The sequence below is a fragment of the Protomyctophum bolini genome (assembly GCF_963924005.1).
Source record: "Protomyctophum bolini genome assembly, chromosome: 14".
NCBI classification, from domain to species: domain Eukaryota; kingdom Metazoa; phylum Chordata; class Actinopteri; order Myctophiformes; family Myctophidae; genus Protomyctophum; species Protomyctophum bolini.
Window position 1 is genome coordinate 14,809,109 of NC_137875.1, and position 13,686 is coordinate 14,822,794.

Sequence of the window (13,686 nt, forward strand, 5' to 3'; positions counted from 1 at the left end):
AGGTTTTTCAGAACATTTAGAAGAGAGGTCTGAATGGTTTAGTGTGATGTACGGGCTGCGTGCTAAGTGGACCGCATCACTGGAGACTGAGTGGCTACTGGTGGAGAACTGATACGGGACAGGTGACACACACACACACACACACACACACACACACACACACACACACACACACACACACACACACACACACACACACACACACACACACACACACACACACACACACACACACACACACACACACACACACACACACACACACACACACACACACACACACACACACACACACACACACACACACACACACACACACACACACACACACACACACACACACACACACACACACACACACACACCATATTGTTTACGTGTCACTACTTAGCACCATGTGGCCGTCGCTTCATTCCCAGCGGACAGTGAGAGCTTCGTACAGTACTCATCCTGCTACCCTAATAGACAGGGGTACATGAGCACCTGGCCGTTCATTCGTGCTCTATCTCCGACCAAGCCACACTTCCACCACACATCTCTCTATGCAAAATAAAACCTGCACACTCCCACAAAAGACATAGACTACATTGCATTCGCCAAAAATGTCTTCTTTACTGTTTAAATATTACTTTTCTGAAACACGCTATTCTTGCTCAACCTCAACAGCCTACGTCAGAATCGTCATGTTGGCGTCTACTACGCCAACTACGTTCACTTAATGGGGCCAGTCCTTCACAGTGACACACGCGTTAGATCAACCACGCGACCGGGATGGTTTCTACCCCTCAATGTCGTGCCTACTCTACACTGCCATCCCAAGTCCCCTCCCCCTTTCACTGCTCCTGTGTGTGACCTGTGAACTACTCTCTGACTGCACTGTGGCTTGATTTATATGTGCGAGGTTGAAATGTAATGCACATAAATTAATTATAGGTCCAGCAAGCAAATCATGATTGTCTGTTTGTGCTCAATAGGTCACCATCACATTCCGATTTTAGGTGTTGTGTTTTCTATGACATTTATTTGGGCCAGTAGTTTCATATCTATCCTTTTTCCGACCAACACAGAACATGCTAACGGTGTTAGCGCGTTAGCATCCATCTTGCTTTTGATTTATATGTGCGAGGTGGAAATGTAATGCACATAAATTAATTATAGGTCCAGCAAGCAAATCATGATTGTCTGTTTGTGCTCAATAGGTCACCATCACATTCCGATTTTAGGTGTTGTGTTTTGTATGACACTTTGGCCAGTAGTTTCATATCTATCCTTTTTCCTTTGACCAACACAGACCATGCTAACGGTGTTAGCGCGTTAGCATCACACAGCTTACAGCGTCAGTGTTGCATGAATACTTTCAACCATGACAATGCCGACTACTTTTGCTACACACACTTCCCAAGGATTATGGAGATGTCTTTATTTTTTTTTTAAGGTTGAGAAATGAAATAATTATGGTCGTTTCTAATCTCAGCATTTCACAAGAGAAAGACGTGGATGCCTTTCGCTGCGCTGTTGGCGTTGCCATGTCTCATAGAAACAAGTAAATAGGTCTTTAAAAAGAATCCCAAAACAAGCGCATATAACAGGGGTCTGTAACCTATTTTAAATGAAGTGCCATGTTTTTATTTTCTAGATAGTGAGTCAGCCACAAGCTCACATCACAACAATAATCCATGTAATAATCACAATAACAATACTAATAATAATAATCATAATAATCCTGCTACCCTAATAGACAGGGGTACATAAGCACATAAGCACATGGCCGTTTATCCAACAGCTTTCTCCGACCCAACCACACTTTCACCACACATCTCTATATGCAAAATAAATTCGGCACACTCCCAGAATACATATAGGCTACATTTCATTGAAAGAAATGTCTTAATTACTGAATAAATATTACTTTTGTCAACCACGCCATTGTTGCTCAACATCACCAGCCTACGTCAGAATCGTCATGTTGGCGTCTACTACGCCAACTACGTTCACTTATTGGGGCCAGTCCTTCACAGTGACACACGCGTTAGATGAACCACGCGACCGGGATGGTTTCTACCCCTCAATGTCGTGCATTTGCTGCGCCCTTCTAATGCTGCGCCACGCCTACTCTATACTGCTCCATGCGACTCGAACAGCGTCAGCAGCAGCAGCTCCGAGCCTCCGTCAGAAAGGCTGCCCACAGCACTGCACAGCCCCACACCCAAATGAATCGAATGAATGAATAAGGCGCTTATATCGCTATTGCTCAGTGGATGGGACATTTACATTAAAAGCAATCGGATGGACGCGTGGATAACGGCATGGTTGTGTGCAATCGGAGGGAAAGCTTCCATAATCCATATAGCTTCCATGCTAGCTGCTTCAGACACAGGGGAGGGGAGGGAGAAATAGTGCGAAATAGCGCTTATGCAACAATTACCCTAAAACACAAACACCTCAACTCGATGTCATTGTGAATAAGAATTTCGAGCGAAATAATAATTTTTGGAAGGACACTTTCACCCAGTATGAAGCTAAATGTGGAAGCCGTGTGTGTCACACCAAAACGGCTGACCTATAGAATCCTGTAACCAGCCTCTCGCACTGCCTGCGAGTTGGCTCCGTCTAAGGCTCCGTCTTATGAGCAAATTTAGAACTTCCGGTCTGACAGCTAGCAGATTTAAGACATCCGGTTGCTTTCAGAATAAAATAAGATTATTTAATTCGTTAATTAAATAATTTTTACATTACATTATTAGTATTATTATTACATTACAGTTATTGTAAAGACACACATTATGTTTCTGTGTAAAAATAAGTAATTAAATAACATAAAAAAGTTATCTAAATGGATAAATGCTATTCACTGGAGTGCATGGACTTTATAAAGTGGACACTGGACAAAAGACGGCTCCGCCAGGCAACTATCTGGACATACCCACGCGTTTGGGAAGATGTCCTCTACCACCCCACAGTCTCCGCTAAGCGGGAGAGGTGTAAAATTCACAGCAGCAGAGCTTCTACTGGGGTCAATGCAAAAAAATGTACCGTTTCCGGACCCAGAATGGACACTGGACAAAGAGGCCTCCGCGAGGCAACTATCTGGACATACCCACGCGTCCGGGGAGATGTCCTCTACCACCCCACAGTCTCCGCTAAGCGGGAGAGGTGTAAAATTCAGAGCAGCAGACCTTCTATTGGGGTCAACACTCAAAAAAGTGCCGTTTCCAGACCCAGAATGGACACTGGACAAAGAGGCCTCCGCGAGGCAACTATCTGGACATACCCACGCGTCCGGGGAGATGTCCTCTACCACCCCACAGTCTCCGCTAAGCGAGAGAGGTGTAAAATTCAGAGCAGCAGAGCTTCTACTGGGGTCAATGCAAAATAAATTACCGTTTCCGGACCCAGACTGGACACTGGACAAAAGACGGCTCCGCGAGGCAACTATCTGGACATACCCACGCGTCCGGGGAGATGTCCTCTACCACCCCACAGTCTCCGCTAAGCGGGAGAGGTGTAAAATTCAGAGCAGCAGACCTTCTATTGGGGTCAACACTCAAAAAAGTGCCGTTTCCAGACCCAGAATGGACACTGGACAAAGAGGCCTCCGCGAGGCAACTATCTGGACATACCCACGCGTCCGGGGAGATGTCCTCTACCACCCCACAGTCTCCGCTAAGCGAGTAAATGGGTGCTTATATTTCTATGTGAAATGTGGTGATGCTGGCATCACAATAGATGCCAGCATCACGCTGCCTCCGTCTAATAAGCACATTTACAACTTCCTGTTTGGAAACCGAAACAGATGCTTCTGACATTTGCCTGTGCGTGCTTAATCGTTGTACTTCTGAACACATTTCCCAAATCTCAGTGATTTATCCACACATCGCTCTGTGTGTGTGTGTGTGTGTGTGTGTGTGTGTGTGTGTGTGTGTGTGTCGCGTCGCCCTCCAGCTGCAATTGCGAGTGTGCGCTGTGTGCAGGGCACACTACTGAGTTTAAAACCACAGCTGAAACATGAAGTGGAGTCTGTCAATTCCCGCAATTTCCTTCTTCCCATATTGCGCTGCAACGACACTAGGATTGAGCCCCCCGAAGGGGGGCGAAATTCTAGTAGTACTAATAATAATTATGCATATTAAATCTCCTCATATCTCTACGTCTTCTTGTATATGAGACTATATATCTTCACACTGGCAGCCCGATCATAATGTATAAGTTAAGTTAATTAATATATAAGTCTGAACAGCAAAAACAAAACATGTCAGATTTGAACCACATTACTAGGTGGTTTGGAACATTGGTTGGGTCCCTGGGGTAATTTTTTACAAGAGGGGGGGGGGGGACACGACGACGACACACGGACAAGGTGGGGGGGGGGGGGGGGTGGGTTCCAGGGGTTCCCCAGCAAATGTAGTTAATGTAGCATATAATAATTTTAGCTATTTATAGGTTGGCTATTCTAAAATAGCACATGTACAGTACAAGCAATCATATGTACGTGATGTGCATGTCTGCTATTTTTGAACATTTCAAATGAACGTTTGGACGATTTTGAATCATCTTGAACATAGATGAAAAGAGTCCTTATATTCACACCTACTGGGGACAGGTGCGTCGGATGAACTGGAAGAGTAGGAAAAGACTGGAATCCTAAAAAATAACTGCAAAAGCAGACTCGGAGGTTAGAAGACAGTCTTTTGGTGCAGGGCTCAATAATGAAATAGAAGTGCAGAAGTTTAGCCAGCACAGAATGACAATACATGTCCTTTTCATATGGTTTATTTAGCTCTCATGGACAAGCAGCGATGCATGCCCATAGGTAAATAAACCATGTAAAAAGGACATGTATTGTCAGTGTGTGCTGGCTACTTCTGCACTTTCTATAAGGAAAAGTTTGAGAAATACTATTTTGAAAGACAGGCTCGAACGGGTGACTTATTGATGCTCAGGGTTCCTGGTGCTCAGACAGAGCTATAGGCAAGGGGTGTCCCATCTGCCTGGAATGAGCTTCAGAAGTCTTAAAACAAAGAGTTTACTTTCACTTTCATCCCTTTTAAATCATTGTATTTATTGATGACTGTACTTTGTTGAGTACTAGGTTTTTTGTATTGTTACCTTGGGCTACATTTACAAATGAGGGCCTGCCCCATTGTACTCCAGGTTTAAACAAAGGTTATGATGATGATGATGACGACGACGATGATGAAATGTGATTAAATCTAAGTTATCTAAGTTGAGCACTACTCAAGCCTATACTGTATGTCATCACAAAAGCAACCAACACAGACACTGTCCATGATGTCTGAATACACTAATCTGATCACTTCGTTGCAAGTAAGAGTGTGGACAATCACTCCTAATGATCAGATTGGCGAAACTAATCTGAACTTTCCAGCGATCTGAACAAAGCTCAAGGGTAGGCAGTGGATCTCTCCACTCACACAGTGTTACAATCAGAACTGCAGCCTCACTCCCAATCTTCCGCTGTAGTCTGAAAACCCACCTGTTCAGACTCCATCATGGCCCGTAGCACTTAATTACCATAGCCCTTAGATAGCACTTTATGCAGACTTAGATAGCATTTTATACAGACTTATAGCATGTTACGTAGACAGCACTAGAATTGCATTTTATGTAGTCATAGCACTAGCACTATACTATAGTATATATGTATGGTATAGTATAGTATGTATAGTTTATATGTATAGTTTCATTATATAGATACGTTCTTAGCTTACACATGATATGATGATTCATGATAACTACTTTTTGTGTATGTGATGTATTGCCTTGCTTTTTGTTCTTGCTTAATGTAAATCGCTCTGGATTAAGAGCGTCTGCTAAATGCCTAAATTGTAAATTGTAGTGTCTCCACTCGGTGTGGATCTCTCCACTCACACAGAGGCCCCTTTTCCACCAAAATAACTTTGGTTCTAGAACTGGTTCCGTTCTTTATTTGTTATGATGGTTTATATCACATCTGCATCTTCCATCCTGAATAGTGACATGCCCACATTGCCCACCAGTTCCCACTTCAGGGCAAGACATATGTTTTTGTTCAAGTTCTGAACCAACTTTTACAGATCTGAACCAATCAAATTTAGGTGAAAAAAATAAAAGACATGACGCGTTTTCATCATGCAAACAAAGTGAAAAACTTATACTGGATCTCTTGTCCACTAGTCCCTTCCTAACATTTTAGTCTAGTTTTTATTTGTTATCGAAATTGTCAGTATATTTAGTCTTAGTTTTAGTCATCATAGCTTAGTTTTCATTTAGTTTCCACTTAGTTTTCCTCAGTGGAAAAAGGTCTTAGTTTTAGTCCACAGAATCAGCACTGCTCTGACAGGTGTGGGGTCCGGTTGCCACGACAACGCACCACTCACCTGAAGGTTCCTCTCTCCACGTCCTGTCCGCTGAGTCGCACGTGGATCCCGTCTCTGAGCAGAGAGCCGAACGCCATGTACTCGCCCAGAGCCCAGTCCATCTGACGCCGCTTCACCATGTCGGCCCGGCCCCGCAGGATGCGAGACACGCCTGGAGGGCGGAATACATTGTTTTATTTGGATTGTCTTGTTCCACGTAAACGTATGTTTTCTCATGCCAATAAAGCTCCTTTGAATTTAATTGAGAGAGAGAGAGAGAGAGAGAGAGAGAGAGAGAGAGAGAGAGAGAGAGAGAGAGAGAGAGAGAATACATCATTTTAGGCATTCAGCAGACGCTCTGAATCCAGGGCCACTTACAGTAAGCAAGGACAAAACATGGTAATACATCAAATGCATAGAAATATTCTAGTATCATAAGTTAATAATAAACAATAATCTGTACATTGAAACTATATAACACTATACTGTAGGATTTTTAGGGTTTGCATGAGCTGGAAAGGTTGTCGAGGCTAAGGCAAGTGCTACACGCACTACAGGCGCACGCACACACGCACGCATTCACACACTCACAGCAATTGCATCTACCCTAAAAATCCCTATATGGATCCAAGCCGAACTGCGATGGGGCAACAGATACGAGAGGTGACGTTTTGGATGGGAAGTCGGGAACACAGAGAGAGGAATGTACTGTATTATACGTATAAAAAGCAATGGGCCGCTATGCTATGCTATTGTAATTAAAAACATCTGTGCTCGCTCTAAAGAGTGAGTCGCACCAGCTGTGCAGTGCAGACACCTGCCACGCCTGAGCCATGGCTTCACAGGTGAACCGCTTTTATCGACCCGCCGAAGATCATCGCCGAGGAAATATGTCTGTGCACAGAAGCAGTTTGAAAACGAGATATCATCTCGGTCTCTGTCGGGTGGAAACCTCATATGACCACGGGTTCAAATTCAATCAGAAATAGCAAAAGTAATCAGTGGTGATCAGCAGTAATCCTGGTCTCTATACTGCCTCACCATGGTCAGCCCCCCGGCCTGATGGAGGGGAGAGGAACTGGTTGGAATAATGCTACGTCCGGCTGGGGAAACTCCCCCCTGTCAGGTGAAAAGAATGCCTCATGCATTGAAGGAAGCATGATGTCAGTCCATTGCTCTCCCCAGGTTGGCGGAGGGACTGTAGAGCCCAGGATTACATTCGATAATTAACACAGGGTGAGAAAATGGGTTACAAAATTGTGGGATAAAAATCACAGAATTTTGTTTTGCAAAAAGTTAGCAGATCTAGAAGCTCAATATGAGCTTCGAGCTTGCAGATCTACTAATCTTGATACTTTTGTGTGATGCTGTAGGTGTAGGATAATCAAGAAGGGCATTCATTTAAAACCCAAAAGTAAAAATACTGTATTTAAAAAATATATAGAGTCAAGTGGCCCTGATCTTTTACGACATTGTACGTCACTCCACTATGGTAACAAGGAAGATTACCGGTAGGTTCATTTTCACAGAGGTGATGGAAAGTGAAAGTGAGCACAGTGAGAGCCTGTATGTCCTCAATTTTGCCTGTGGAGTAAAAGTACAATATTTGACTCTGAAACCATGCAAGGCACCAACCTGCACATCGGGAGCAATTAGACGTTGCTCAAGGACACTTGGACACTCTGGGGGAGCCCATGGGTCAACTCAACAGAGCAAGATCTAAAAGTGAGGAAGGCACTTGCATGGAGGGCCCTGAATGGCATGGCCAGTGTATGGAACTCCAACCTCCCCCGACAAATCAAACTCAGCTTCTTCTATGCGACGGTAGAATCTGTTCTCCTACATATATGGCAGTGAATGCTGGACCCTGAAGCCAACTCTGCAGAAGGCTCTAGGCAGGGTGCTACACCAGAATGTTACGTGTAGTGCTCAACATCAGCATGTTACCAATGAGAATCTGTATGCTGGAATATTCAGGGTGAGCGACAAAATAGCAGCAGGACACTGCCAAAGACACCAGGAGCTGCCAGCCAGCAAACTGATGCTGTGGGAACCAACACACATCGGTCACGAAGACATCCCATAACTAGAAAGGTCGCAATTTAACGATGGAGGGCTCGTCTGAGGACGACCTAGAGAGACTGGATCTATAGACCTTCACACTGACCAGAATGGATCTATATAGACCTACACACTGAAGAAAACGAAAGAATATTTTGACGTTGTAGGATACGATTTTGTCCACAATTCCATGCTTTTGGCAAACGTTGATCAAAATAACAATTCTTCTACATTCTCTAATTGTGTAGACTTCTTGTAAATTCAGTAATGCAGATTACAACAATTTAACCTCTTGAGAGCGTAAAATGAAACCAAATGTATACCCGTATACATTGGGGGTCCATTTGGTTACCAACTCTCCATCATTTAGCTGGGGACCACCTGGAACCGCCTCAAGGACCACTGGTGGTCCCCGGGCCACTGGTTGAAAACCACTGCTATAGAGCGTTGAGACTGACCAGGGTGGATGTTGAAGAGGTCCAGAGGAACGGAGCTGGCCGCCTGACCGATGTGCTGCAGCGTCTGCTCGTCCAGTCCAGTGGGAGGACAGCTCATGCTCTTCGGCTCGCCCTGCGCCGTGAAGAACTCTACCAAGACAGGAGAAGAGACCACGTGTGCGTGCGTGCGTGCGCGCATGTGCGTTAAGTTAGATTATTACACAATAAATCCTTCAGTGTTCATTTATCGCTGAGAGTGTACAAATGTAATAAAAAGGGATTTGGTCACATTTTGTACACGCTCAGTTACAAATGGATACATTCGCATAGGAGGCTAAAAAAAACAGCCAAAAGACATGCAGCTCTATGTAACCTAATAGGCTGGGTGTTGGATCCGTTATTGGTTATAGATTTGTTATTCGTACCTGGCCAGGGGGAGTCTAGCCAGCGACCGATGTCGAGAATCTTCTCGTCCTTGGAGCGAGCGTATGCCTCCTCACAGATCTTATCATATTTAGAAACTTCTTCCTGCAACCCAAATGAACATGGTATGATGTTTCATTAGTCTCGCGTGGCCAGACTGTTAGCCTCTCGGAATTTTCAAATGCTTCCGTCATACAGTCTAGAGCAACGGAAGCTCTGATCATGAGTAAAATATGAAGCGGAAGTGAAGCCTCCTCCTCCCCACTTCCGTTTCATCTTTACAGTCGCGCAAATCTATCCAAATATAAATGAAAATCATCTAAGCACATATAGCTTGCTGCTTAGCAGAAATGGAAATAAAATAATGAAATTTAAAGATATTTTAAAATATATTTTCGTGAACGGAAATGGCAGCTTCCTTACTCTTTCTGAAGGTCTAGTTCCAGACTCTATATAGCATTCGGAGATTGTGGAATAGTTGTCTGGCTATACGCGAGAATGATTCATTACAGTCACACCAGTACACTGGTCAGCAGATATCCTCAAGTTGTCAAGAGTAGCTCGTTACAGCTGAGTGGACGTTGATGTTGTTAGCAAGTCGCTGCTATAGCTAGTTTGTGAAAGGCACTGCTGGAATGTCAATAAATGACGGCCCCATCGTTATCCGATTTCAACATACCAATAATGACGGAAGTCTGGCAACCAATACGTTCTGGGTTATAGAGCCACTGTGTCTACTGTAGTTATCCACACAGCTGCAAAAACACTGGCAACTCTTTGATTTGACATCCTTGTAGGAAAAAATAATATGAGATCACATTCACTATCTGATTTTCTGGTCAGGCAATGCAATACATAAGCTGATTCAGACAAACCTTCTACTGTGTGTGTGTGTGTGTGTGTGTGTGTGTGTGTGTGTGTGTGTGTGTGTGTGTGTGTGTGTGTGTGTGTGCGTGCGAGAGAAAGGCACAGCGATAGACAAAGCCAAAGAGACAGAGCGAGAGAGAGAGAGAGAGAGACAAAAAATAAATGGTGCTGGTGAAGGCTGTAAAAACAGTGGGGGGATGGTGTGGGGTGGGTGTACTGTACAGTATGTAGTCTGCAGGAACGTTGACGGTTCTGCCTCGGTGCTTTACTTATTGTTTATGGGTTTGCTTTTTTTCTGAGCAAAACCAAGCAGGCCACAGTATACAGAAAGCCACAGTGTCCATCACAGCACACTGACTGCTGCGTGAAGCATTTCTCCGCCGTCGCCCCCATAAAACAACAGACGGCCACGGATGGATGTCGGCGCTCCCGCTCACACAGTCGCAGTTTTCAGGACGGAGCGCTTTTTTTGAGCGATGTCGCCGAGCGACCACCAAGAACCTCAACCTGAGGACTATTTCAACGTCGCCACGAAGAAGCCATATATATGAAGGACTGCCATGTATGAAAACCCCGGCACTAAATTGAACCTCAGGACTGCTGAACCAGACTGCTGAATCACATTTAAATGTGATTTAATGCACAACGCGTGGCATGCTAGTGATATAGCAAATGAAACGTGTCTGCGCAGATAGCGGCGACTATACAAAATGTTTTCTAGTTCAAACGCCGGCCAAAAAGAACCTCAAAACTCCTGCAGCGTGACCACACCCTCACCTCAAACTCCTGCAGTGTGACCACACCCTCACCTCAAACTCCTGCAGCGTGACCACGCCCTCACCTCAAACTCCTGCAGCGTGACCACGCCCTCAGCGATGAGCCTGTCCGAGTACTTCTTCAGAACGTGCTCCTGCTGGCGGATCCTCTTGTACATGAGCGGCTGGGTGAACATGGGCTCGTCCATCTCGTTGTGGCCGAAACGTCTGTAACACACCTGGACAGACACGCACGTGACGCACACACATTCTTTTAGTAAACACACCTGCACACACACGCACATTGCCACAAATATGAATTCACTACATCAACGAGTCACACAATCGGGATCATCGTTTCATCAAATCTTGGCCCAGAAACCGGGTCTTTGTCAAGAGGTCATTCAACAGCGTGGACGTCAAGAGCGAGAAGAGTCTAGGACGTTTGGGAAGGGAGGGGACCAGACGTCCTACGACTGTCCATTGTTCCGACCTCCCATTGTTCCGAAATTACTAAGCATATCTCTAACCCTAACCCTAAATATAAACAGCAGCGCATGTTCGCCAACCTTTCCAGATGTTCGGACTAACAGGACTTCGGATCTATGGGCAGTACCCGGGGAGGGAGGGGGACGGACGTCCTACGACTGACCAGGGTGTGTCAGTATATACAGTATAGACTGACCAGGTCGATGACGACGTCCTTGTGGAAGGTGCTCCTCCACTCGGCGGCCACACGGCACACGTACATGACCGCCTCGGGGTCGTCTGCGTTCACGTGGAAGATGGGCGCGTTGACCACCTTGGCCACGTCCGTGGGGTACGGGGAGGAGCGCGCCACGCGCGGGTCCGTCGTGAAGCCGATCTGAGACGGAAGAACCGTCGTGAACACATTCATTCAATAGGGAACCAACTCATATTCTCTCATTGTCAAAGTATCACAGTTTGATATGCAATAGGCCACGGATCCCCATTTGATGCATTTTTGAATATAATTATCTCTGTGACCCCAATCTAAACGGTACAATCCTCAGTGCTAATTTAAAGATGGAGTGCCACAATTTTTTCCCACCCTAAAACATGATCATCAGGTGTTATTATAATATAATGGGGAAGAACATTTTCCAAAAAACTGTACAGTATTTGTGAAAATCATGCTTTTATGTGGACACGCCCACCAGTCCATTAAGTATGCCTGGTTAGCCTGGTGGGTGGTGATGGGTGGTGATCAAGGGGCCAGCTATGCACTCCAATGTTGAAGCGCTGGGCCCAAGTGGTAAGAGGAAGGACTGCAGGCGGACCCGTGGATTCTTGACGAGGAAACCCCGTGCAACCGAGCGCCCAATGTAAAGCCCAGGTGCACTCTGGGTGCACTTCCGCATTTGTCCAAATGCGGAAGTGAAATGCTGAATCAGCGAAAAGACGGTACTTCCGGCAGCCTTCCGGGTGCTTCAAAACGCCACTGAGCAACTTCCACTGACATGAATAGCGGAGGGGGCAGAGCTTCGCGCTAGTTTAGTCTCTATCCTTTTAATACTCTATGGTGGTGATCCACCTGAACTGAAGCCACACCCACAGCTGCAGTTGTATAATAAAGGGGGAGGGGCTGATAGTGTGGTATCACTATATTACTGTTTATTTCATTGGCCCGTTTGACTGTCAAGGGTTCAGCCTCCAAGAAGAAACCCAAAATACAAAGTTAATACACCATTGCACATAAAAACGACTCCAGGGTGTCTAATGAAGTACCGTCATCTCATAGACACTGAAAAACTGGAAAAATACAAAAATTGTGGCACTCCATCTTTAATTCAGAGTGTACAAAATGCGTGCATTTGTATACTCTCATGCATAAAGGTCCCGATGTTGAGAAGAAGCAGTGTATTAACACAATATACAAAATGATCAAACAATGTCATCATTGGCAGATGACTCAGATATGTTATATTATATATCTCCTCTCATCATATAGCGCACCTGATTGTTGACCACAACATGTATGGTGCCATGCGTGGTGTAGGAGGGCAGCTCACTCAGGTGAAAGGTCTCGTACACGACGCCCTGTCCGGCGAACGCAGCGTCCCCGTGAATCAGTATGGACATGACCTACAGTGTAAGAAACATTCAACCGTGAATCAGTATGGACATGACCTACAGTGTAAGAAACATTCAACCGTGAATCAGTATGGACATGACCTACAGTGTAAGAAACATTCAACCGTGAATCAGTATGGACATGACCTACAGTGTAAGAGAACATTCAACCGTGAATCAGTATGGACATGACCTACAGTGTAAGAGAACATTCAACCGTGAATCAGTATGGACATGACCTACAGTGTAAGAGAACATTCTACCCTGAATCAGTATGGACATGACCTACAGTGTAAGAGAACATTCAACCCTGAATCAATGTGGACGTGACCTGTAAGAGTCCACATTCAACCCTGAATCAGTATGGACATGACCTACAGTGTAAGAGAACATTCTACCCTGAATCAGTATGGACATGACCTACAGTGTAAGAGAACATTCAACCCTGAATCAATGTGGACGTGACCTGTAAGAGTCCACATTCAACCCTGAATCAATATATGGACATGACCTGTAAAGCGTTATTCATAGTCTGATTGGTGTGGTCACCTCACCACCGAAGATCCAGACTATGAATAGGCCTTAAGAGTCCACATTCAACCCTGAATCCACATGTACATGTTCTGTAAGAGCACATTCAAGTGACGTGTCATTGCAGCTACAGTTGTGGCTTTGTAGCTTTGCATCTGGAAG

General features: G+C 45.0%; 1 protein-coding gene across 2 annotated transcripts in view; it reads right to left on the reverse strand.

Moving 5' to 3' along the window:
- Window positions 1–13,686, reverse strand: part of ogdhl (oxoglutarate dehydrogenase L) — a 48,058-nt gene that overhangs the window by 15,954 nt on the left and 18,418 nt on the right. For both annotated transcript variants that reach the window (XM_080782837.1, XM_080782836.1), the window contains 6 exons: window positions 12,877–13,005; window positions 11,585–11,764; window positions 10,986–11,138; window positions 9,280–9,382; window positions 8,876–9,004; window positions 6,378–6,528 (listed from right to left, as the gene is read on the reverse strand). In XM_080782837.1, coding sequence (XP_080638963.1) covers window positions 6,378–6,528; window positions 8,876–9,004; window positions 9,280–9,382; window positions 10,986–11,138; window positions 11,585–11,764; window positions 12,877–13,005 — 845 coding nt within the window. The remainder of the gene's footprint in view (window positions 1–6,377; window positions 6,529–8,875; window positions 9,005–9,279; window positions 9,383–10,985; window positions 11,139–11,584; window positions 11,765–12,876; window positions 13,006–13,686) is intronic.